This window comes from Furipterus horrens, unplaced genomic scaffold (genome assembly GCF_987537825.1).
Source record: "Furipterus horrens unplaced genomic scaffold, mFurHor1.1.pri manual_scaffold_17, whole genome shotgun sequence".
NCBI lineage: Eukaryota > Metazoa > Chordata > Mammalia > Chiroptera > Furipteridae > Furipterus > Furipterus horrens.
Window position 1 is genome coordinate 35261777 of NW_028327187.1, and position 24022 is coordinate 35285798.

A 24022-nucleotide genomic window follows, 5' to 3' on the forward strand; every position below is an offset into this window, starting at 1 on the left:
TTTCAGATTAATCATGGTAATGCAATTTTCACCATCTTAGATTTCCTTCCCTCCCTCCCTTCCTTTTTTTCATTCCTTCCCTCCCTCTCTTCCCACACCTTTCCTGCAGCCACTGGGGAGGAAAAAAGGATTAGAGAAACTATGAAAAACCATTGGCACGTTTAGTCTGGTTGGCTACTGAATTGATTAGCAGAAATGTGACCTGCCTAGGGTTGATGATTTAACATGCTGGCTGGGGGGTGGAATAAATCTCTAACATACCTGTTCCAAAATTGTGTTAATCCTTTCAACTTGACAGTCAATCAAGTATCGCTTTTCCTGCCTCCTGTCCATTTCTTCAATGATGCGCCTGAATTCTTGGACATCCTTTATGTTTCCCACAGACCTTGCTGTCACTTGCCAGTTGTTTTGCACTGCTGCTTCCATAATTGCTTGGAGGATGGAAAATCCTGAAAGAATGAAAGACAGCTACACTGATGTTTTTTTTTCTTTTAAAAATCTTTCTGTAGGTATTAAGTTTCACTGAGTTTTTATTCAGTCTATTGGATCTCTGTGAACCTTATCTCTTGTGGACAGTAGGCTTATTCATAACCTCAGCCTTAACCTTCCAGACAGTTGGCACCTCTATTTTGTTTTAAAGGAAAGAAGATTCTACAACTTGTGGGCACCAGGTTAGGTGTTTATCAAGCCTGTATTTAATCAACCACAGCTGGATTATAGTACCTAATTGTTTTTAGTTACATGCATTATCAAAATATCTATGGAATAAATGCCAAGACCTTCTTCCTTATTTCTGGCCAAAATATTTCTTATTGTAGCCAAAGGTCATTTCTTTCATCTTCCATATGAACATTCTTCAGACTTAGAAATAGCTTTAGTAGAGAGAGAATCTTATTATAATATGGGTGATCCTTACATTGCTATGATTATTCAACAAAGTAAATTATATACTTCAAGTAAAATAACTTAAAAAACCTGACAATAAAAGTCTGTAACAAAAATATACTGATTCTTTGATCACAACATTATGAAAAAGTTCAATCACATTAAATCTTCCTGAGTTCTTCACAATTCTCAGTTACATTTACTAGGGATTCTTGGTTTCTTTTTAGTTAATTTATATCAGACGACTATTAATTACTAACATCCTGGATCTATGCTGAATGGGAAAGAGAAAAAAAATATGATGCTTAAGTTTTTGATAACTTTTTTGGAATCAGGGTTTGAGAAGTTGGGAAGAACAGTATATCTTAAAGTATGAACCACAGGATATAGTGCAGGGGTTTCTATCTACTGGTCTTTTACAGTATTTGTGTCTTTATATTACACCATGTCTCTTTTTTTGCTTCTGGTATTAATCCATAATCTGAACATAATTTCATCAAGTGTTCCATCATTTTATTGGGATATGGTCAAAAGCAGCTACTTTCTTCCCATAAGTTTAAATGGTTTTTCATTTATATTTAGGTAATGACTAATGGGAATGGGTGATGGGGATGATTTGCAAAACCAAAATAATCTGTGGCATGGCAATTTGGCCACAGGAAGAGTAGAGAATGGAGGAAGATTGTTTTGACCTTTGAACACATTCCAGGTTTGGTGCTGTCTTGGGCTCCCCCTGTAGTGTAAGCAAGCTATGGCTGGGAATCTTCACTGCACCATAGAAAATGGTATTGACATTTGGAGAGCACACTTCAGGGAGATGGCAGTGGTGACTCAATCATTCATTATGGCTCCTTTGTGTGCTGGGTGTATGCAGGAAGAAGATCACAAATGAGACCCAAGCTCTTGTTAATTTCCAAATGAGCAATTTCAGCACAGGAGCTCAAAATTACAGATCAGAGTAAATTACCATTGCTTTAAATGTTAATTATTACTTTTTAAAAACCAATCCTGCATGTTTATTTCTCAGATTTACATTTTTGTGTGGGTTTTTGATGCGCTCTATGCTTCATAGGAGTTGAGGGCATATAGTGGTCCAAGGCATAGGATTAAGAAATAAGCATAGAAAGAAAGAGATTAAAGTATTTGAAAATCTTTCTAAGCAGTATACATTAAGGCCATATTATTTTGAGTCCCACTAATTAATAACTTATGAAAACTCAGCAAGGAGTAGGTTGAGAACTACTGTATTATTTATGAAGAAAGTGTTGGCTGAACAATAATGGCAATGAAATGACACAGGGCATCTTTGATATATTTAAATTAAAATTTTAAAAAGACCCTTTTGAAAATGCAAGACTTTTTTGTCTATTGCTTCAAAACCTATATTCTTGTAATCTCTACTTGTTTGTCCTGTTCTACCATTCTGGGGCCAAGGGGACAAGTTTAATCTCATTTCCATGTGACAGTTCTTCACATTAAAAAAAAAAAAAACAGTTAGCATATCCGTCCTTTTCTTAAGGCTAAAAATGTTCTGATCCTTCAGCAATTACTTTTATGATATGATGATAGGTTCCCTCACTGTTCTGTCTTTTGCCTATGTGTATTTGTCAATATTTGATTGATCTTGATAATTCAAATGTGAGATGACCAGTATGGGTAACAATGAGGTATTGCTTGTTCAGATATGGGCTGTTATTTTAGCACCCTAGTATTGCTAATATTTTTCAATAGCCACATTATATTGTTAATTAGTATCAAGCTTGGATCCAACTAAAGCATGTCAGTTCTCACTGTAAAACCTTTGCTCTGTAATAACTCACCATATGTGTGTCAAAATTCTTCCATTTCAACATATTTTGATCTCCTTTTCTTTAATCCCTTACTGCATCACATCCCAATCCCCACTTCTTCCCTGCCTGCACATCGGCTCAAATCAGGAAGCTGATCTTTCCCACTTATTCAGTTATCTTCTTGTTACCTATTCAAGGCAATTGCACCTGTATATTCCTTTTTCTGGCACCTCCTGCTACCATAGACCTTTGTAGATGATACTCTTCCCATATGAAGCCATGAAGCTTCCCATACTGATTCCTCATTTATTTCTCCAGAAATGAGATTTAAATTTGAGGTAAAAGAATTATAAGCAATGGAGAAACTGATTTAAGGAACTATATGACAGGAATTAAAAAATTTAGATTAAAACTGGATAAATAAATTATACTACATACATAAAATGAAGTACTATGCTGCTGTTAAAAAGATAGCTCAATACTTATATAATAAAAATACAGATTTCTGCAATATATTATTAAACAGGGAAAAAAGCTCAAAATAGAATTTATAGTGTAATTTCATCTTATAAAAATATGTTTGTATATGTGTAGAAAAAATCAGAAGGCATTGGCAGTGGCTTTCTCTAAGGAGTAGGATTATCAAGAACTTCTACTTGCATTATCATTTTAAAAAATAATTAATTAATTTATTTTTATTTATTTATTTATTTATTTATTTTTAGAGAGGGGAAAGGAGAAAGAGAGGGAGAGAAACATCACTGTGTGATTGCCTCTCACTTGTGCCCCCAACTGGGGGCCTGACGTGCAACCTAGTCTTGTGCCCTGACTGGGAATTGAACCGGCGACACTTGGCTTGCAGGTCAATGCTCAATCCACTAAGCCACAGCAGCCAGGGCCACATTATCATTTTAAAAATGTAATGTTCAGCCATTGTCTAAGAAGCAGGCATTATTTTCTGTAAGTACAAAAACAATAAAGGTTAAAAAATACAACTCATGCTATTATCTCAAAGGATAAGCTCCTAGAGGACATGGATGGCAGATAAGTGCAGCTCTATATATTGCCTGCTGCCACAAATAAAAGGCCTGTTAATAAACACTGATCTTATAGATCTTTTTATACTTGTTCCTTAAACCATCTGAATGTATTACCTATTCAAAATCACATGGTTTTCTTAATGACCTTGGGTCTGGGGCCTTCTGGGCAATGAGATTTGCTCATATTTCTATGCAAGTCACAACTGTGGCTTAACACTGCTATATCCTTTATTATGCAGAGTTTCTATGTGTCTGCTTGAGCATGTGGCTGTGTACCTGAGAACCCTGGGGGGAGAAAGAAAAGAAAACTTTTATTTGTTTTTATACCTAATTTCTTATACTTTGTTCCCTGTTGTAGCTGACCAGAGAGAGTACATAGAAGTTTGAGGGAGAAATAAGAGTAGTAGGAAAAGTTTGTCTCTGAAAGCAGAAAAAAACAGGCATTGATGTGTTTATAGGAGTTGAGATGCGTAACACCTCCTATATTTTTGGCTTTGAAAAAATAAGTGTGCTGTTTTAGCAGCTTCAGAATTGTCCTCCACTCTGAGTGAAATTTAACATGCCCAACTGTGCAGTACTGAAAGTTACTTTTATTTTAGCAGCAAATTTTCTCATTCTGATTCCAGACTACTGTTGCTGTCCACCTTCTTTTTCTTCTTTGTTTTAAAGAATGGGAGTGACTACATAGGTAACTGAGTGAGTGCTAGATTGTCATCTGCATTCAACTAAGATAACATAAGAGCATGAAAATAGAAGAGTGGCAAGGTGATTATGGATGAAGAACTGGGGTGCAGTTATGGTCAATCCAATCCTACTGGACTGGTTATTGGGCTACACTTGCTAAACAAGGAGGCCCTCTGGGTAAAGGCTAGTGTAAGGATGCTATGCTGTACAACCAAATCCCCATTCAGCACCAAAAGACATTCCTCCAGCTTCTGGGGAAGTTGTTGGCTGAAGAGAGCTGCCTAGCTTAAGGTTATACTCCCTTCTCAGGGAAGGCTGTATCCAATGGCTGGTTATATGGAGAATAAAGGCACAACCCCTTGTCCCCAAATGGGATAACTCTAACCCAACTTCAGAGCTTCCTGAAGGATAGGCTGAGGTCTTGTTATAACCGCACCAAATCTGCTTTCTTCTTTTTCTCTAACAAGTATCAATAATGAGAATACTACCCCACAATAAACTTTGCATGCAAGTCTCCATCTCAGAATCATATCTTAGGGGATTCAATCTGTGACTATTAGGTTGACCTTGTGACAGGCATGGCAACAGATACAAAAATATCTCACTTCTACAACTGTCAAAACCTTTTTCACAGGGAGAAAGAAGGCTAGGATTTTGCTCAATGCACAGACAAAATTAAAAACTGCTTCACGCTGAGCAAATTTAGTATTTGATCTAAAAACATAGAAGAGTAAGGAACATATTATTGACATATGGAAGTTGGTAATGAAGACATCCAAGGAAATATAGTTGAGGATAATTTTCTCCTTTCTGTTTTGCATCTTCCAGTAGGCCAATGGGACAAATACTGAATTGCCATCTGGGAAAGACCACCTTGCCTCTCTAGGACATTTCCAAAGGGTTGGCAATTTCTTTTGAAGCTGTATGGAAAATCCTCTGAAAATCCCAGGCAGGCACAGAATGATATAAATGTCAACACTCACAGGAAGCCCATTTGTCAATATGAGAGACCCCCATCTTTTGGGGGACTGCTAGAAACCAAGTCAGAAGTACACATGGTGTGGCTCTGAGAGATCTGATGTAAGTTCATGAGTTAACAATAGGTTGTGCTAACACTGCTGGAAGATGCAGGTTGAAAAAGAGAGGCTCAAATTGGCCCATGAAAATTCTTGTGGTCTACACTTTTCAGTCATAGATTCACACAGCATTACAGGCTAGAAGGAATCTTACAGATGACTAAGAGTAGTAGGATAGAGTTTTTAAAGCCCTAGAACTCTTTTTCAGTTGAAATTTTTATGGAAGCCTGATCTCTGAGATTGATAAAAGTGCAGCTTCTCTGGTTTAGGGGGTAGGTGGGAAGTGACCTGCCCAAGATCGCACAGCTAATTTTGAGTTAGATGTAAGACTAAGGATGCAGGGCTGGGACTAGAGCGAGGCAAGAGAAGCACCTAAGGCACAAAAATTTTTTTATTTATATTCTCCCAACTGTATTGAGATATAATTGACAAAGTAATTGTATATATTTAAGGTATACACCTTGATGTTTTGACATATGTATACATTGTGAAAGGATCAACACAATAAAGTTAATGAATATATTCATCACCTCACATAGTTATCATTTTATTTATTTTTGTGGTGAGAACACTTAATATTTACCCTCTTAGCAAAATTCAAATATATAATACAGTATTGTACACTAATCACCATGCTGTACATTAGATCTCCAGAATGCTTTCACGTTGCATAACTGAAATTTTGAACCCTTTAACCAACATCCCCCAGTTCCCCCACCCCTTCAAGAAGTATTTTCTGAGTGTTGTGCAATTGTAGCCTTACTTGCCTCACCCTTGTCTCTGCCCTGGAAGCAAGTCTCTTTACCTCCAATTTAGTGTCCTTTCAACAACTTCATGCTGCCCAGCCTACTTTACATGTCTCATTTCAGGATGCTCCTTGGCAATGTTATGGAGTACAGTATTCCCTCACTTATCGCGGGCATTATGTTCTAGAGCCCCCCGTGATAAGTGAAAAAATCTGCGAAGTAGCAACCTTACATTTATTTTAGTATTTATATATATTTAAGGCTTTATAAACCCTTCCCACACACTTATAAACTGTTCCCAGTCCCTTATTAACCTTTTCCACTCCCTTACTAACCGTTTCCACACTTTTATAAATATTACTTATGTTCCTAAACATATTCTACACTCTTAAACCTGTGTAACTTTAACAACATACATATACAGTACCGCAAAATCCCACGATATAGCAAAAAATCCATGGTAAATAATTAAATATAATATTTTAAAAAATCCTGCAATACAGTGAGGCCGCGATAAGTGAACCGCGATATAGAGAGGGACTACTGTAGACAGAGCTTGTCTTTTTGCATGCCCTTTCATCTTGATGTTACATAAGATAGTGATGTTTCCTATCTACTCAGTACCCCAGCTAGACATACCACCACCACTTTCTTCTTTTTATTTCCTCCTTCCCCACATCAACACTTCCCTGTCCTCTCAGCAGTCTGTCATCTTCCAAGTGCCAGCATAGGAATGGCTAATGGCTTAGTGTGTTACTCTTGCAGATAACATAGTTACATTTCAGCAGTGATCTTAACACAAGCAAGTTTGGAAGGAAAAGAAAAGAGGATGTTGAATATTGTTTTGAGGTCTTTCCATCTCATGGGGTCATTCAGATGATGAATGTGGAAGTTGATGATGTGCTTTATAATCTTTAGGCTATGACATTTAACAAATGAACAGCTGGTGGCTTGTGGGTGTCTTAGGAGCTAGTGTAAAACAGGTCTCCAGAAGGAAATTAGTGTCCATTCTGCCTTTGTTACTCAACTGAATTCAGATGAAAGAAGCATTACTGTATTTTTCTGCGTTTCCCTCACCTCCATGGTTCTCAACTCTGGTTGTACATTATAATCACATTGGGGAGCTTTAAAAAAAAATATTCAAGCCTCACCCCAGACCAATTAAGGCAGAGTCACTGGAAGTGATTTCTCGGCTTTGTTTTATCTTAAACTCCCTGGCTGATTCTCATGTATAAACAGGGTTGAGAACCCCTGACATATTCTAGTGGCTGGCTATCCAATACAAATGAGGTATATAGAAACAGGTCGGTTTTCTTTGGAGTCCTTCACAATTGGCAGAACAGTTCAGAGTGAGAAAAGTGTGATTCAAGAAAGGTTATATACTATCTTGAAGTAAGCAAACAGAAGCACAGAGGCAAGTGGGGAAGGTACAGACCAGGGTTACAAATTGCTTCTTCTGGAGTAGATGAGGAATCTGGTAACATTGATTATGTGGGAACAGATCCTAATGTACTCAAAGCACTTTAAAAATGGCTTTCTTCTTCTGAGATAGCATCTGTGTTTTTCAAGTATAGACTAATATGTTCTCATTTTAGACATTTGAGAAGACACAAAAAGTAGAAAAAATAAAGGTATAGGTGACTATTCCTCTGGATAACCACTGTTAACATTTGATGTATTTCTTTCCATTCTATTTTATATAAATATATTACATACTTTTTATTTTAGTAAAATGGATTGTACTATTTATGCCCTGTCTTTAAAAATCTAGCATTATATAGAGTATTTTCTTAGGTTATTAAAAATTTTCAAACATTATTTTAATGGATACATAATATTTCATCCTACACATATGCTATAATTTATATAACCATTCCCCAAATTAACACTTTGTTTCCAGTTTTTTTCCTATTGTGAATCATGCTATGATAATAACACTTATACAGTATCTCTAGTTATTTCCATAGGATAAATGTCTGGATATATGAATATCAGACCAGACATTTATAGACATTTTAAGGCTTTTGATATATATTGCTAAATTTTCCTCCAGAAAGGTTGTACCACTTTATGTTCTCATCAGCAGAATAAAAGAGTACTTGTTTCTGTACCCCCTTGCTATCATTGAATAATATATTTGCCCATTTGACAGAATATAAAAAGATTATTTTTATTAGCATTTCTTTGATTATTAGTGAAGTTAGTGACATTTTTCATTTTTGTGTCCATGTTTACTCCTTATTTTGAGAATTCCTTGTTTGTTTCCTTTGTCCATACTTCTATTGTAATGTTAATATCTTTGTTATTGATTTATAAGAGCCTTTATATATCAGTGATATTTTGTCTGTGATATATGTCACATATTTTAATTAAGTTTACTTTACATTTAATGTTGTTTGTGATACATTTTGATGAACAGAAGTCAAACGTTTTATGAAATTAATATTCTTGTTCATCAAAAAAATCATGAGAGTTAGAAGGGAAATGAAAAATTCTCTTCTGCACTTATTCTAGTGCTCACCTGGGTTTTAAACTCAAACCTTATGTGAACCACTCTCTTCATTTTTCACTTCTTTGGTCTCTATGGGATTTCAATTTCTCCCGTATACCATGACAAAGTAAGTGAATGGGGGAAGCTGCATATGAAATGTGAAGATGGTTTCTGAGGCAAGTGAAGAGCAGAAAAATAGAGGCAGAGGAAAGAGAAAAATGATAAGCCCTATTCAGTTATTTCATGTTATATTTTGCCATATCTAAGAAATCTGATACTCAAAAATCTGACCTCAAATCCAATACTTCAGGATATGAGTATTTATGTTACAAAATGTACTTTTCTCTGAAAAAGAATTTAACGGAAAGATTCCCATAGCATATTTGAATCCACATTTTGTTGGTTTCTTGTTTTCATTTTAACTTCATTTAAACATATTTGGTTTCCACAAAAATCAATATAGTGATTGTCTAAATTTTAGATGCTAATGAATAAACATTTCTGTGTATAAAGAATTTGAGATGGGAAGATCAAGAACTCCTATGTGTTTGCATATGGATGTCAGTCTGTGGATTTTATGGAACAGGATAAAAACAAATATTCACTCACACCCAGCCCAATTTACCCTGAGCAAATTTAAGATTTCCCTGAGGTCTTCATTCCTCATAATTGTTTTTGTTAAACTTCCCTTTAATTAGGAACAGACCCTCTGCAAATATTCTCTTCTTTACAGCACCATTATTAATATGGGACCTTAGCTAATTTGTGAAGTCACTGAACAGAGGAGGTACTCCTGATGTCCCAGTTCTGTGTCCTTTCCTCTCCTCCAATACAAATTCTTCCCCACTCTAACTCAAACCTCAAACTTATACTAGACTGTTTATGACTGTCTATTGTGCTTCAATTATGACTCCCTTCTTGTCTTACAGTAAAGGGGGAAACTCTAATGGAAAAACTGGAGATAACATTAAGTGGGAGAGTATTGTCTGGCAGCTTGAAGTATTCCTTTTACCCAAATATCCCACTTGAGGAGGCAACTACTGACTACTTGTCAAGTTTAAAGTTGGCTCTGAAGCTGGCCTTTCATGTAATCTTGCCTTTCCATTTTTCTCTCATCTTGTTCTTCATTATGAACTTTACCTCCCTGCTAGTGAATTATGTAACTCCATTCTTCTCACCATAAGCTGAGAAAGTGTGCCCAAATAGATATGTCAATATCTATTTTGTTATATGAAAACAAACTTGCATTATCAGCTGAAAGGGAATTTAGGAGACCATCTGGAGTAGATTTGCTTAATGTCTGGGAAAAGCAGAATAGGCAAGCCTTCTGATCCTCAACTATAAAAAGTCTGATATAAATAAATAAAAACAAATGAAAGCAATTGAGGTTTAAAGGGGATACTACAATGCATGGGCATAGATCCTTTGTGTTTCTGTTTGGTATCTACATGATTATTCTGAAATGGACTACATAAAATCGAACTTACAGAGGGTTCCAGTCATCTCAAAGTTGCTCTGTGGACTGATGCCCACTTAACAGATGTCATGCAATAATTGGGTTTCTTGTATAACTTCCTCTCTTGTATAACTTCCTCACTTAGCTTTTAATCCCCTTAAAATCAGTAATTCCCATCACTGATCACATGACTGAGTCTCCTAGCCAAGCAAGTGGTGAGTGGCTTGGATGTTAGCAGGTACTTTATGGGCACCTGGGGGACAGAGAGCTGACTATAGATTACAATCAAAGAAAACTTGCCAACTATGGTTGTGTGTGGTGGTAGGAGTAAGGCTTTATGCATGACTTTTTAAAGGCCCCACTTACAGATTGGAGGAAGAAGGGATACCTGTCAGCCATAGTATGTCTTCTTCTCAGGTCCAATTTATTCAAAATAGAACCTAGTGGGCACAGTTAAGAAGATGACCTTTCAGCCTGCTACCCCTCCTCCAGCAGGGGATGAACTTTGAATTGGTTTCCAGAAGTGGGTATATTTTGCATTGAGCATCCACATCCTGAGCTTCCCTTTGTACACAGTAGTTTACATTGTAGCCTGTGCCTATGGAGTAGTAAAGTGAATTGACTGAGGCATAACCGAAGCTCAGAAAATATTTTCTTGTATTCCATTAAGCTAAAGGCTTCTTTTTAGAAAAGTGACTTATCTGGAAACATTCTTCAGTATTCTCAATTTTGAGAAAGCAAGGCCAAGTCAAACTTCTTAACATTTCTGAGATTTGGGGGTGAGGTATGAATAATGGCTACCAGCTAAAACAAAAACAAAAACAAAAACAAAAACAAACAGGGGGTGGAAAATGGGGGTGAGTTCATGTCAAAGATGAAAGGGTCTGGATCTGATTGCAAAGGACTGTGGCTTTCTCTCCCTGCTGGAGTGTTGAGACTTCTTGATTCTGAATACTATTGGAAGGCTGTAAAAGACAATATTAAAAATGGACTTAATGTAGTCCCTTTAAAGACAAGGAGGGTAATCTTAGGGAGAAAAATCACTATTCAAGGAAAATCACAATGATCAGTAGTAGACTGTAAAGCAGGGCAGCTAACCGTCTTAAAAGTTTCTTCTCATTTAAAATATGGTTTCACTTGAAAATTAAACCATGTCTGTGATATCACCAAAGAGATTCAAGTTGCAGGCAAGTAGAATGTAAAGTGCCTTGCAACTGGATGTCTTCCCAATAAGACAGTCTTACAGATTTAAAGACTTGTTTGTTGGTTATGTTACATAAATTAACCTGTGTTTTTTGTTTTCAAAGGGCATAAGCCTATGACTGCATTACCTGAGTGATTGTCTGTACGCATAAGCCTCACTTAATCCTCTCTGCAGCGCTGCCTCCTGAGACTCAATGGTTTGGCTGAACTAAATGACTGGGTTGGTGAAGAATGGGGTGGTCTGTGGGCTTCACTTTAAAACTGGTTTCTGTTTTCTATCCTAATGGCTTGGACAGAAAGGGCCCAGAGGTCTGAGAGGGGGGAAACATAAACTATTTCCCTCAGTCCAAACTAAATATAATGGGCAAAAGGGTTTTGGACAGGCGAGATGTGCCTAGCACACCTTCCTCCAAAGAAGCCCTTTTTTATTTTATTTTTTTTTTTTTCCTAATGTGGAACATTGAAAAATTAATCCCTGCCTTTTGTCATCTAGTCGTTATGGATTGAATGATGTCTTTTAACCCTTTTCACCAAATCTGTTGCCCCCAGAACACAACAAGGATGCCAGCCTGTTAAACCAAGCACGCCGTTGTCCGGAGACAGCCAACTGACCCGAAGTCTGCACAATCCTTCCCCATGTGGGAAGGCCACCCTCCCCTCCACACCCCCACTATTATTAGGAATTTTTGGACCCAAGGGTAGGTAGGACGACGACCATGTCCAGCTTGAAGCAGCTAGAGGAGCTTGAGACCTTCACCCATTGTCCTTTACAAGATTACAAAGGGTCTTAACATCTGAGAGGGAGGGATAGTTATTTTTTATGAACCATGGGTATGGACTTGGGGGTGGATTGCTGGGGGAGGGAGATGCTGGGTGGAGGGGAGTAAAGGGGAGAAAATTGGAACTATTGTAACAATATAATCAATAAAGAAAAGCTGGAAAAAAAGTGAAAAAAAAATAAAAGACAATATGAAGTGTAAGCTTTTGCCTAGAGGATACAGAGGGGTCAAAGATATAGTCTTGAGGACAACAAAGAACACACTTTTCCCTTGAGGAAAAAAGTTCCCTTGTCTTAATTTCTGTGGTCTAAAAACTGCTTGGGAAACACTCAAAGTAGGATGTGTAAAACTTATAAGGTAAATAAGAATTTTCATGTGCTCCGCATACTAAAAAAAAGAAACACACAAATGAAAACACCACCAAGATCAACACACTTTGATTAGGTATTTTCTTTCTATTGAGTTTTTCCAATGGGGACGTGAAAATGGATTTAGCAGTATGAAAGAGGGTTACAGGCTAATGTTTCATCTTGTTCAGGCCTTGAACTCCAGGAAGAGTGGATGAACCTTGCCTGAGCTGCAAAGAAATAAGGTTGTCTGAGGTGGCCAGAGTTCTACTGTGTAACTTAGAATTCTCAAATATGAGAGCCAAAATTTAGTGATGGTCCCAATCTCTTCATTGCCCAAATGAGAAACTAAAGTCCGGAGAGAAAAAAATGATTTACCCAGTAGTAGGTCCCAATCTGATCATGACCACAATTCTTTTCTTGGATTAAATTTGTATATGAATGAAAAATGACATGTCTGCTGTGTTTTATAAATAAAGATCCATTTTGGCATTGAGTAAAAGTTAAAATCCAACAGGAAATCTTTATGAATACCCCTTGTAGCCTTGTCTTCAAGACTTCTTTGACTTTCTTTAATACTTTTGCATGGAGGAATCAGCTATTCCACAAGGTAAGTTTGTGTATCAGAACATATATTTTTTCCTCAAACCTAGCTGGGACTCCTGTTTGGTATTGGGGTTCACTCTAAACTACACAACCTTTGAGACCCATGCCTTGGCTCATTCTGTCTAATCACACAGTCCTTGGCCGGGGCATAGCCTGCTCTAGCATCTTCAACCTCTTGTGATTTACTTTGGCTGCCTTCCACAAAGCTCTCATCCATTAAGACTCAGTTCCAGACAATTGAGATGATGGGAAATGAAGAAGCTCTCACAGCTATCCTCAATTAGCCTTAGAATTTTAGCCTACAGGAAGTGGCCACTATCTCTCAGGGGTTATTGTTGTATGCCACCTTTAAATCATTGTTGGAATAAGATTCTTCTTTTGTATTGTCACATATACATTTTTCATCCCTTAAATTTTAAATTGAACTGCTTTTCCTTTCACTGCCAAGTTTGGGATAGGAGTATAAACTAATATTTACTGAATGCCTCTTTGGGCTGGACATTTAGATATATTATCACATTTAATTCGTCCAATAATCCTAAGCATACATAGTTATGCCCAATTAACAGATGAGGAAATTGAGCTCCATAGAGGGACATGTTTATGAATAAAGGTACATAACTAGTATATTTTGGATCTGAGATCTACACTTAGGTCTGGCTTCAAAGCTCATACTCTTCTTTGTCCTTGTAACTGGCTAAAATCACTCCGGTATGTGCAGTTGCCCAGGAAAGATGGCATCATATATTTTTCTATGTGTTTCTTCATGACAGGGAAAAATTTAGAACACAGTGTTGCCTCACTACCTGAAAACACCCCAGTCTTTTTCAGGCCCACTAGGATACATTCTGTGCAATCAACTATAAGTGAATGCTTAACAGAAACACAGTCAGGGTTAATGGCATATCTCTCATCAGTTAATCACTATCTCTGGAGTTGAGCTGGAGTTACTAGACTGAACAAGTTTTATCATTGCTTGTGGCCTTATGTATTTCCCACATTGTTTCAGATACCTCCTGCCTCCAAAGCAACTTTTTTTCCTGACTTCCCTATTTCTGTCAAATTTCCTAGTTATCAAATCTGAACATTGTCTTTGACTCTTCCACTGTGCTAAGCAACATGAAATTAAATTAATCGATCATTTGTGAGTCTTTCTCTTTCTTTGCATTTCCATTACTACCAGCTATTTTAAATTTATTACTAGAATTTGCTTAGGCTACTGCAACAATCCTTTCCCTTCCATCTCAGCTGCTCAAAAACAGCATCTTTAGCTTTGTCACTCTTTTGATTATGTAATAGCCGTGCTCATTCTAAAAAATCTTCAAAAGTTTTTTTTTTATTTGCTCATAGGATAAAACTCAAAGGAGGTATTATAAATGTTTCAACTTTCTTAGAATCTAGGATTTACCTTCGAGGAAAGTCTTGAGGGGCATATTAAACTGGGGAAGCTTATGGTTGGTTTTTCCTTTCCAATTCTGGAACTTGGTTTCTTCAATATTCTATTTTGAGGGGTCCCTTAAGGACTGTATAAAGAGGTGCTGTCAGAGAGGGTTTGGAGGGTAGATGAAGAACATTGTATTCTGATAATAGACAAATGGAGGGCAGGGCTTAAAGAAAAAGAAGGATAATATGAAAGAGGAAAAGATAGAGAAAACATATTTCTAAAAAATTATGCTCACCCTTATTATTCATAATTAGTGTTTCACTGGGAAATTGACACTTTGTCTAGATATATGGGCATAAAGCAAAGAGATGTAAACAAGGCCAGCCCTACCATTAGGTACAGCCCCCTTTACCACCAATGGTAAAGATTACTGAGAAGGTTGGCTGGCTAAGATGAAGAAAAAAGTCTAGACCCATGGTGGACTAGAAGGAAGCTAATTGGCCCTGGCAACCATCAAAGTCATGGCCTTGGCTTAATTTAGCCAGAGGATGAACCCAGTTGAGTGAATTAGTTGTAAAGGACAAACAACCATATGGCTATGATTGAATTTGAGAGTGCTTCAGCAAACTAGAATCTGGGAGATTTACAGAGTGAAAGTCCTGAGTCACTTAGAGTTAAGATCCCTACTACAGGGATGGACTACTAGGGAAATGCACTGGCCAGGAATTTACTTGAATAAAATGAATCTAATTAGGAACCATGTAGCGAGTCATCATAGTGATTGGGTTACTGGGGGCACTAGTTGACCGTGCCCAAAAAGCTTCTGTGCTCATTTATGCAAAATGCTTACTGACAATTAAAAAATGGGCAAAGGACCTGAACAAACTCCTCCAAAGAGGACATACAGAGGGTGCATAGATATATGAAAGAATGTTCAACATCACTAGCCATCAGAGAGATGCAGATAAAAACCACAATGAGATACCACTTTATACCAGTCAGAATAGCTATCATCAACAAATCAACAAACAGCAAGTGCTGGAAAGGATGTGGAGAAAAGGGAACCCTAGTGCACTGTTGGTGGGAATGCAGACTGGTGCGGTCACTGTAGAAAACATTATGGCAAAAAAAAAAAAAAAGAAAACATTATGGCATTTCCTCAAAAAACTAAAAATGGAACTGCCTTTTGAACCAGTGATTCCATTGTTAAGGTTATACCCAAAGAATCCTGAAACCCCGATTCAAAAGAACTTTTGCATCCCTATGTTCATAGCAGCACTGTTTACAATATCCAAGTGCTGGAAACAGCCTAAGTGCCCATCTGTAGATGAGTGGATCAAAAAACTGGTACATTTACACAATGGAATACTATGCATCAGAAAGAAAGAATGAATTCCTACCTTTTACGACAACATGGATGGAACTGTAGAAAACTATGCTTAGCAAAATAAGCCAGTCAATGAAAGACAAATACCACATGATATCACCTAATATAGGAAACTAATGAACAACACAAACAAATGAGCAAAACTGAAATAGAGGAATGTAAACAAGGAACAGACTAATAGTTAGTATGGGGGAATGGGGGAGGGAGAAAAGAGGGGTAAGTAGGGGAAGGGTTTAGTAAAGGAACTAGTATAAATAACCCATGGACATGTACAATGAGGTAGAAATTGACTGTGGGAGAAGGGGTTGGTTGGGTGGGGGGGAGCATTGGGGGAAAAAGTGGGACAACTGTAATAGAAAAGCAATAAATAAATCAATATTTTTTTAAAAAAGCTCAGTGACAGAACTTAACAAAATGGCTGAGTTCCTCTCAGCTGGAAATATGATCCCACTGGCTAATCTGCTATGTCTTATGTATCATTTTGAAGGAGAAGTGGAGTTGTAAGGTCCTGTGCAGATGGAAATATTTATTAAGCTCTCCAAGAGAGTTAAGTAAACAGTTTAGTATGGCAGGGGTAGTGGACAAGAAGGAAACAATTAGTGACGGATATTTCTTTAGCTGGGAGACCCCACTAAAGGAATGGGCCAGTTCAGCAAGACTTGTTCCCATGCAGTCCCTGGGAAGTGTAGATGTGGGCCTATTATGAGTTATTAAATAGGCCTATTTTTAAAACCATCTTAAATTTGCCATTGTATTTTATTTTATTTTAATTTAATTTTTTTTATTTAATTTTTTGGTTTTTCAATTACAGTTGTCCCATTTTTCCCCCATTGTTCTCCCCGACCCAGCCCACCCTTTCTCCCACAATCATATCCCTCCCCATTGTCCGTGTCCATGAGTCATTTATACACGTTCCTTGACTAAACCCTTCCCTTACTTATCCCCTTCCCCCCCACATTGACTGCTATTCTGCTCCTTGTCCTATTTAGTTCATTTGTTTATGTTGTTTTTTAGTTTCCTGTATTAGGCGATTGCCAGTGTGTTTTAAAACACCGTTTTACAACCCCTGTATGTCATAAACATGTTTATATTTTGGATCAAAATCACATAATCATAATGGTTTAGAATCTTCTTAGGGAAACCTTCCCATCTGCAATGTTCAGCTCTGCAAATATCAATGCAACAGAGCATCTTCTAAACCAAATACAAAAGGTCTTCAAGGTTTATTTTGAGCAAAGAACACAATCAACAGCAATGCTAAAGAGAAAAGGTTCAGAAATTATTATAGGAGGGAAACAAGATAGTGAATTTCTCCAGCAAATTTATGTTTTAACAACCCCAGATATTATACACCTTGCACCTCGAAGAGAAATGGGCATACTCTGTCCAGCACAGCACTGATGTGCTAATGACATCTGAGGCCTCTTTCAAGGGTACATTGCTCAACACGGAGGAGCTAGATAGCAAAAATGGCATAATTTTTTTATAACCTTAAAGCTGTGGCTACTGCCCAGCTTAGCTGGTCCCACTTGCGTAGAAGATTGTTTTTTCCAGCATGAAATAAATGGATTCTGCCTTGGATGATGAAGCTGCTTTCATTGTCTTAACCACTGATGCAGATCACAGCATGAGTGATGTGGCAGCAGCAGCTATCCAGAGCTGCTGTGAAAGTGGATTCAATGAATGAAGTGGCTGGACTCAAAATGAGTTTGGCCTGCATGATTGGCTTCAGGAAGCAGTGCAGGTGCCCAGGAAGGCTTATTCAAGTAATCCAGATCCCAAGAAAGGTAGTTTATGCCAAGGTTCACATTTGCCTCACCCTCTGCACAGCTCTGGTTACACTAAAGAATTATTTTAGCCTCCATATAAAAGGATACTATTGTGAATTGCTAAGAAGAAAGGTTGATTTGTCAAAATCTCTCACTCTGAGTAGTGCAGTTGGATTTAACTCATTCAGAAAGATGGTGTATGTTCTTGCTGCTTTAAGTGTGGCCCCTAAGTTAACTTATCAATTATAGAAGGAAACTCTTAAGATGCTGTACCAGACACTTTTTCTACTTAAAGTATGGTCCACGAACCAGTGACATTGGCATCAGCACAGCTGCTTATTAGAAATGCAGACTGTCAGGTTCCACCCCAGACTTAAATGAAACAACCTGCATTTTAATAAGCTCTCCAGGTGATTCATAGCACATCAGAATTTAAGAAGCACTAGTCTTCTCATTACTATATATCTACTATGAACCAATTAACACATTTTGTCTGGTTAACACAGTGGGTGATTCAGAAGGAGGGAAAGTCCAGGCTTCAGTAGAGGTTATAGATGGGAAGTTATCAGTGTAAGGTCGGAGAGGACCAGGACACGAATAGACAAAGGTTGAAGAATGACTCACTTGCTCAACCTAGGCCCAGGACAAGCCTCTACACAACATGCTAAGCTATTTATGCTGGTGGTTCTACGACATACTGAGTAGCAAGTCAAAGTCCTCAGCTACTGGTGATATTCCAAGGATCGAATCAAGACATACTCATGAAAAATTCTAGCATTACTAGATTTGAAGGAACTCTTTAGTACTCAGTCAAAATTGGCAGCCTAACCACATCTATTACACTGTTGTCTTGCCTTTCCCATCAACCATAGAGGTTCACAAGGAACTGTAGCCAAACAAACTTGTCAGGGAAACTATAGAGCATAGTGGCTCCTCATATAGGTATGCAGGGCTGCATATAGGGAAGACCTTGGACTGGATCCTGCAGTATGGAGGAACTAAAGATCCAAATGACTGTACCCAGTCCTGTATGCCTAAACAGCAAGGAAACTAGATAGCTGATGGGAAACTCTCAAATCTGCTCAGATGTGGAGAATGGGGAGTTAAAACCACAAGAGGACGAACTGCAGTATTTTTACCCCTCAGTTGTATCTTTGTCCTACATGAAATTCTACTATTTGATTCCAGTTTTTGAAATGTTCCACAAGTTTTGCCTCCAGTGATTTTTGCCAGAGAACAAATTCCATAAATCCCATATCAAATTCTACCAACTTGAAGCCATCAAGTTCTTTGTTCTTCTTGAACTAACCATGAAGTCAACATGGCAATACAAAGAGAAATACTATCCTATTAATATGTGCTTTCCCACGCACACCCCAACTTCAATTTGGTCAGCAAGTTCTATGTAGAACTGGTAGAATATTTACCTTGATGAAAATCTGAAGTTGGCCCTCACGGCATCCCAATGTTGTTTCAAGGGTGAAGGTGCTGTGAGAACTTTATTCTGATTTTGCCTTGATGTTGGCTACTTTAGGGATAAAGGGCTTATAAACTATTTCCTGTCCCTGGAGCCTGACAGTCCCCTGTGCCATTTTAATTTGAGCTTTTTGGATTGGACTAGAATGAAAGAGCAGGAAGGTTAATTATCCTAATTAGAAAAGAAGTAAAGCGATGGCCCTTCTAGGTCAGGCACTTGGACAAATCTCCCCTGGCTCCAATATTTTGGCATTAGCTTATCACTTGAATGCCAAAGGATACACAAAGCATCCTCCCCAACTTCTGCCAAAGTCCCCAGAGCGAGACAAAGGATACTTTTTCTCAGGAAATGGTGTGTGATTAGCCTGTGCCTCAGGGACAGAGAGAGGGTTATCTAGAAGTAGCATATTTGTAGACACATCAGGATGGGTACAAGTCTGTTGGTCCAACCCTAAGATTCCCTACTCTGTAGTGCCAAGTAAGCTCAATGTAGCTTGGAGAAATACTGCTGTTGTGACCATTTCTAAAGATATAAACATTCTCTGATTCTCTTGATATCCTATCTTCAGCTGGCCGAGGATGTTGGTATCTTTATGGAAGGTAAATTCTTCTGGTATTCTGCTGATACTTTTTGGATAATATTTTGTTGTTGGATTTATTGATTCCCAGACGCAACACTTTCCCCTTCTTATCCTCCCATTCACCAACTATTCTCTGAATAGATCAACCCTGCTCCTGATCTAGAATATCTTTAGATGATGTATGTGAAATTTTTTAGCACAGTGTTTAGCACATAGTAGGTGTTCACTAAATGTTAGTTTATTCCCTTCCTCCTACTAGAAAAGAGTGTATCTGGGACACAGCCACAATTGTCACTTGTTCTGATCTCTGAGCCTTATATTTGATGTATGATATCTGGTCAATTTGGTGACGTAAAGGGAAGCACAAAGCCTCAGACAAGGCTAGATTAGTGATGGTATAATATTAAAGATCAAACTGGTCAATTAGCTAGACATACCCAACAGATATGTCTAGTACTTGCCTTTGAATTATCCATGTACCCAAGGGATGAATAAAAAAAAGAAATTAAGTTTCATCTTTCAAAACAGGCCTTAGATTGCTGAATGATGAATCTGTGGATCTATTACAGTTTGCCTTATTCATACAGAATGGTCCAAGAACATTAGCATCAATGACTCCTAACAGAGTGATAGAGCAAGTAGAGGTCTCAGTAGACCATTTAGTTTACCCATTCCTCCTTCCCCCAGGCTTTCATCTTCAGCCAGACTGTCTAGTTGCTCTTTAAAATGAACTCTTCTTAGACTTCCAAGACTTCCAGCCAAGATAGGGGCATAGACAGACACTCTGCGTCTCCCTCCACAACTAAGAAGGAATAAAACTACCTCAAAATTAGGAATCACCAGAAGTTCCAGAAAATTAAACTGCATGGAAGTCAAACAAACGATGATAAAAAGAAGAAATACTCATCTACACAGGTAGAAGGAGTGGAGCCGGGGCAAAGAAGATGTGGTGTGGTGGTGGCAGCAGCAGTGGCAGTGGCAGGTGAGCAGAAAGCACAGTTACACATTTTAAAAAGTCAAGAGGGACACTTGGGGAGCACTCCCATCTCCTCACCAGACCACACAGCTCATGGTCCCAGAACTGGGGAAAATCAAGCCTCATTGCTTCTGACTGTGCAAACCAGTGGGGGTTGGGGTGAAGAAGAGACTGCCAGACTCTCAGCAGAGTCTTCTTGTTTAAAGGGTCCCCAGAGTCCTAGAATGTCCACAGACCCATACAGTCTGGGAACGACAGCCAGGGCAACAGCTAGAGAGGCACCAGTCTCATATGGAAGTGGGAGAAGTGCTTAGAAAACGGGGTGAGTGCTGGGCAAGCAGCATTGTTCCCCTCAGGCCCTCCCCTACATACAGCGCCACCATGTGGTGAAACAGGTTGCCCTGTACTGACGAATCCCTAAGGCTCTGCCCCTTAAATGTAACAGGAGTGACAGCTCTACTTAAGACACATAGGCAAACAAACACAGGAGCCTATCAAGATGAAGAGACAGAGAAGTATGGCCCAAAAGAGGGAACGGATCAAGGTTCCAGTGGGAGAACTAAGTGACAAGGAGATAGCCACCTAACAGATGAGGAGAAAGCCAACACAACAGATGCAGAATTCCAAACACTGGTGATAAAGATGCTCACATGCTTGACAGATATGCTTGAGTACAGCAAATGCATAAGGGAAGAAGCGAAGGCTATGTGAAGTCAAATGAAGGAAAATACACACAAAATCAATGGTGAAGGGAATAAAACCAGGGTTCAAATCAATGATTTGGAACATAAGGAAGAAAAAAAGTCAACTAGCCCAGAATGAGGAAACAAGAATTGAAAAAAATGAGGAGAGGCTTGGGAACCTCTGGGACAACTTTAAATGTGCCAACATCCGAATCATAGGGGTGCCAGAAAGAGAAGAGGAAGAGCAACAAATTGAAAACTTATGTAAAAAAAAAAAATTATGGAGGAAAACTTTCCAAATTTTGTGAAGGAAATAGACATACAAGTCCAGGAAGCATGGAGAGTCCTGGGCAAGCTGGACCTAGAGGGGACCAAACCAAGACACATCATTATTAAAAAGCCAAAGGTGAAAGATAAAGAAAGATTCCTAAAATCAGCAAGAGAGAAGTGGAGAGTTGCCTACAAAGGTGTGTCTATAAGACTGTCAACTGATTTCTCAAAAGACACTTTGCAGGCAAGAAGGGACTGGCAAGCAGTATTCAATGTGATGAAAAGCAAGGACCTACAACTAAGATTACTCTATCCAGCAAAGCTATAATTTAGAATGGAAGGGCAGATGAAGTGCTTCCTAGACAAGGTAAAGGTAAAAGAGTTCATCATCATCAAGCCATTATTATATGAAATGTCAAAGAGACTTACTTAAGAAAAAGAAGATGAAAACTATGAACACTAAAATGACAACAAACTCACAACTATCAACAACTGAATATAAAAAAAAAATAAAAACAAAATCCAACTAAGCAAACTAGAATAGGAACAGAATAATAGGTATGGGGATCATTTGGAGGGTTATCATCTGGGAGGGAGAAGGGGGAGAAATGGGGAAATGGTGCTGGTATTAAGAAGCATAATTGGTTAGTACAAAATAGACAGGGGGAAGTTAATAATATAGAAAAGAGTGAAGCCAAAGAACTGATATGCACGACCCATGGACATGAACTAAGAGGGGTGGGATTGCTGGAGGGAAGCGGGGTACTGGGCAGAGGAAAGAAAGGGAAAAAATTGGGACTATTTTGACAACATAATCAATAAAATATACTTGAAAAAAATAAAATGAACTCTTCTTGATTATTTGCAGTAAGGAGAGGGAACCAAGGTGTGAATAGTATCAAATAATGGATATGGTTAAATTCATTTGTATTTTAGAATCTTTTAAAATACTTCATTGTTGAATAAGTGTTTGCATAATATGTGTGAATTTAAATATAAAGGCCTGTTGCTTTTATATTTATCTTATATACACACATATCTTGTGCATTTTGTACTCACTACTCTTTCCACGTTCTTCTCTTAGACTTTACAAAATACTCATCCATGGAGAACTGCCCTCCCCCAAATCTTCCCTAGTATGGAGAAGGTGGTTGTAAGTTTTAAAAGATGAATGGAAAGTAAATAGATGGCATTTGAGATATTGGAGGTAAAAGTAATTAAGAAAAATGGATACTAAAGCTAAAACTCAAAAGCAGTATTGGTGAGGATAGCGGAGGAAAAGGGGACGAAACGGGATTCCTGACTGGGGTGACTGCCCGAGCTGAGGCTGGAAGTACACAAAGGCTTTTTGGCGACTACAGGCTACCCCAGAGAGGAGTTGGGAGGAGAGCGGATCTCTGCCCGCTGGCAGAGACAGAACTCGACCAAGTGGCATTGGTGCTGACGGACAGGAGACAGCGTGCTACCGGGCAAGTGAGAATATAATTCTCCTTTATATTTTTCTCTAGTGGACGGTGGAGAGGGGAGGAAAGTTTGGGGGTGGTAGGCCATTCTTGAGGAGCGCAGGCGCAGTGGTGCGCTCATCCACTCCCCAACCCTACCCTTGGGTCGCAGGAGCGCACATAGGGAAGTGCTCTCACTCACTGGCCCAGGTGCGCGGGGCCGTGAGTTCAGGAGTCCCTTGGACTCTCCCCAACGGACATAAGATCAGTGCCCCAATGGGCACAGGGAGGGCCCACTGAACACGCAGAGGACTGTGCGCAGATGCCCCTAGACAGCTCCCGTGAGCGCCGAGCCCCAGGCCGGAAAGCAGACCACTAGCCCAGGCTCTGTTCATGCCGGCCCAGATGGGTGAGGGAAGGCAATTGGCGGTGGCGCCGGAACAGCGGGCAGAAGCGACTCACAGATGCTCACTTCCACTGAGCACAAGTGTCCGCGGCCCCGCCCTAAGAGGCAAGAGACCAACTCCTGGAGCTCGGCTCAGAGGGACTAAGGGCACGGGTACGCGAGCGCGAAAACACCTCAGCCCTGGGACAATAGGCGCCAATCGCGGGGCAAGTTCTCGGACTACTCGCGCGCCTGCAGGGACGCGCAGGGACACCTCGGCATGAACGCGGAATCACCTCTGCCCGGCAAAAATAGGCACCAATCACGGGGCAAGCTCTCGGCCGCCCTGCCTGTGCAGGGGCTCACGCGCAAGGACACCTCAACTGGCTCCCGTGGTCAGAAAGGGAGCGTGCCATGCCAGCAACCGCGGGCGCGCGCCATTGCTGCAAGAAACAAGAACCTCTGAACCACCACACTAGACCAGCTGTGGATGCAGAAAAAGAAGGCGACACACCAAGGCTAAAACGGACATCTCCACAAAAGAATTCGAGATAAAGTGGATAGAG

At 39.1% G+C, this 24022-nt stretch overlaps 1 protein-coding gene across 2 annotated transcripts in view; it reads right to left on the reverse strand.

Annotated features, from left to right (window-relative positions):
* GRIA3 (glutamate ionotropic receptor AMPA type subunit 3) overlaps window positions 1-24022 on the reverse strand; it is a 520351-nt gene that overhangs the window by 300452 nt on the left and 195877 nt on the right. For both annotated transcript variants that reach the window (XM_090265357.1, XM_090265359.1), the window contains exon 4: window positions 262-449. In XM_090265357.1, coding sequence (XP_090121483.1) covers window positions 262-449 — 188 coding nt within the window. The remainder of the gene's footprint in view (window positions 1-261; window positions 450-24022) is intronic.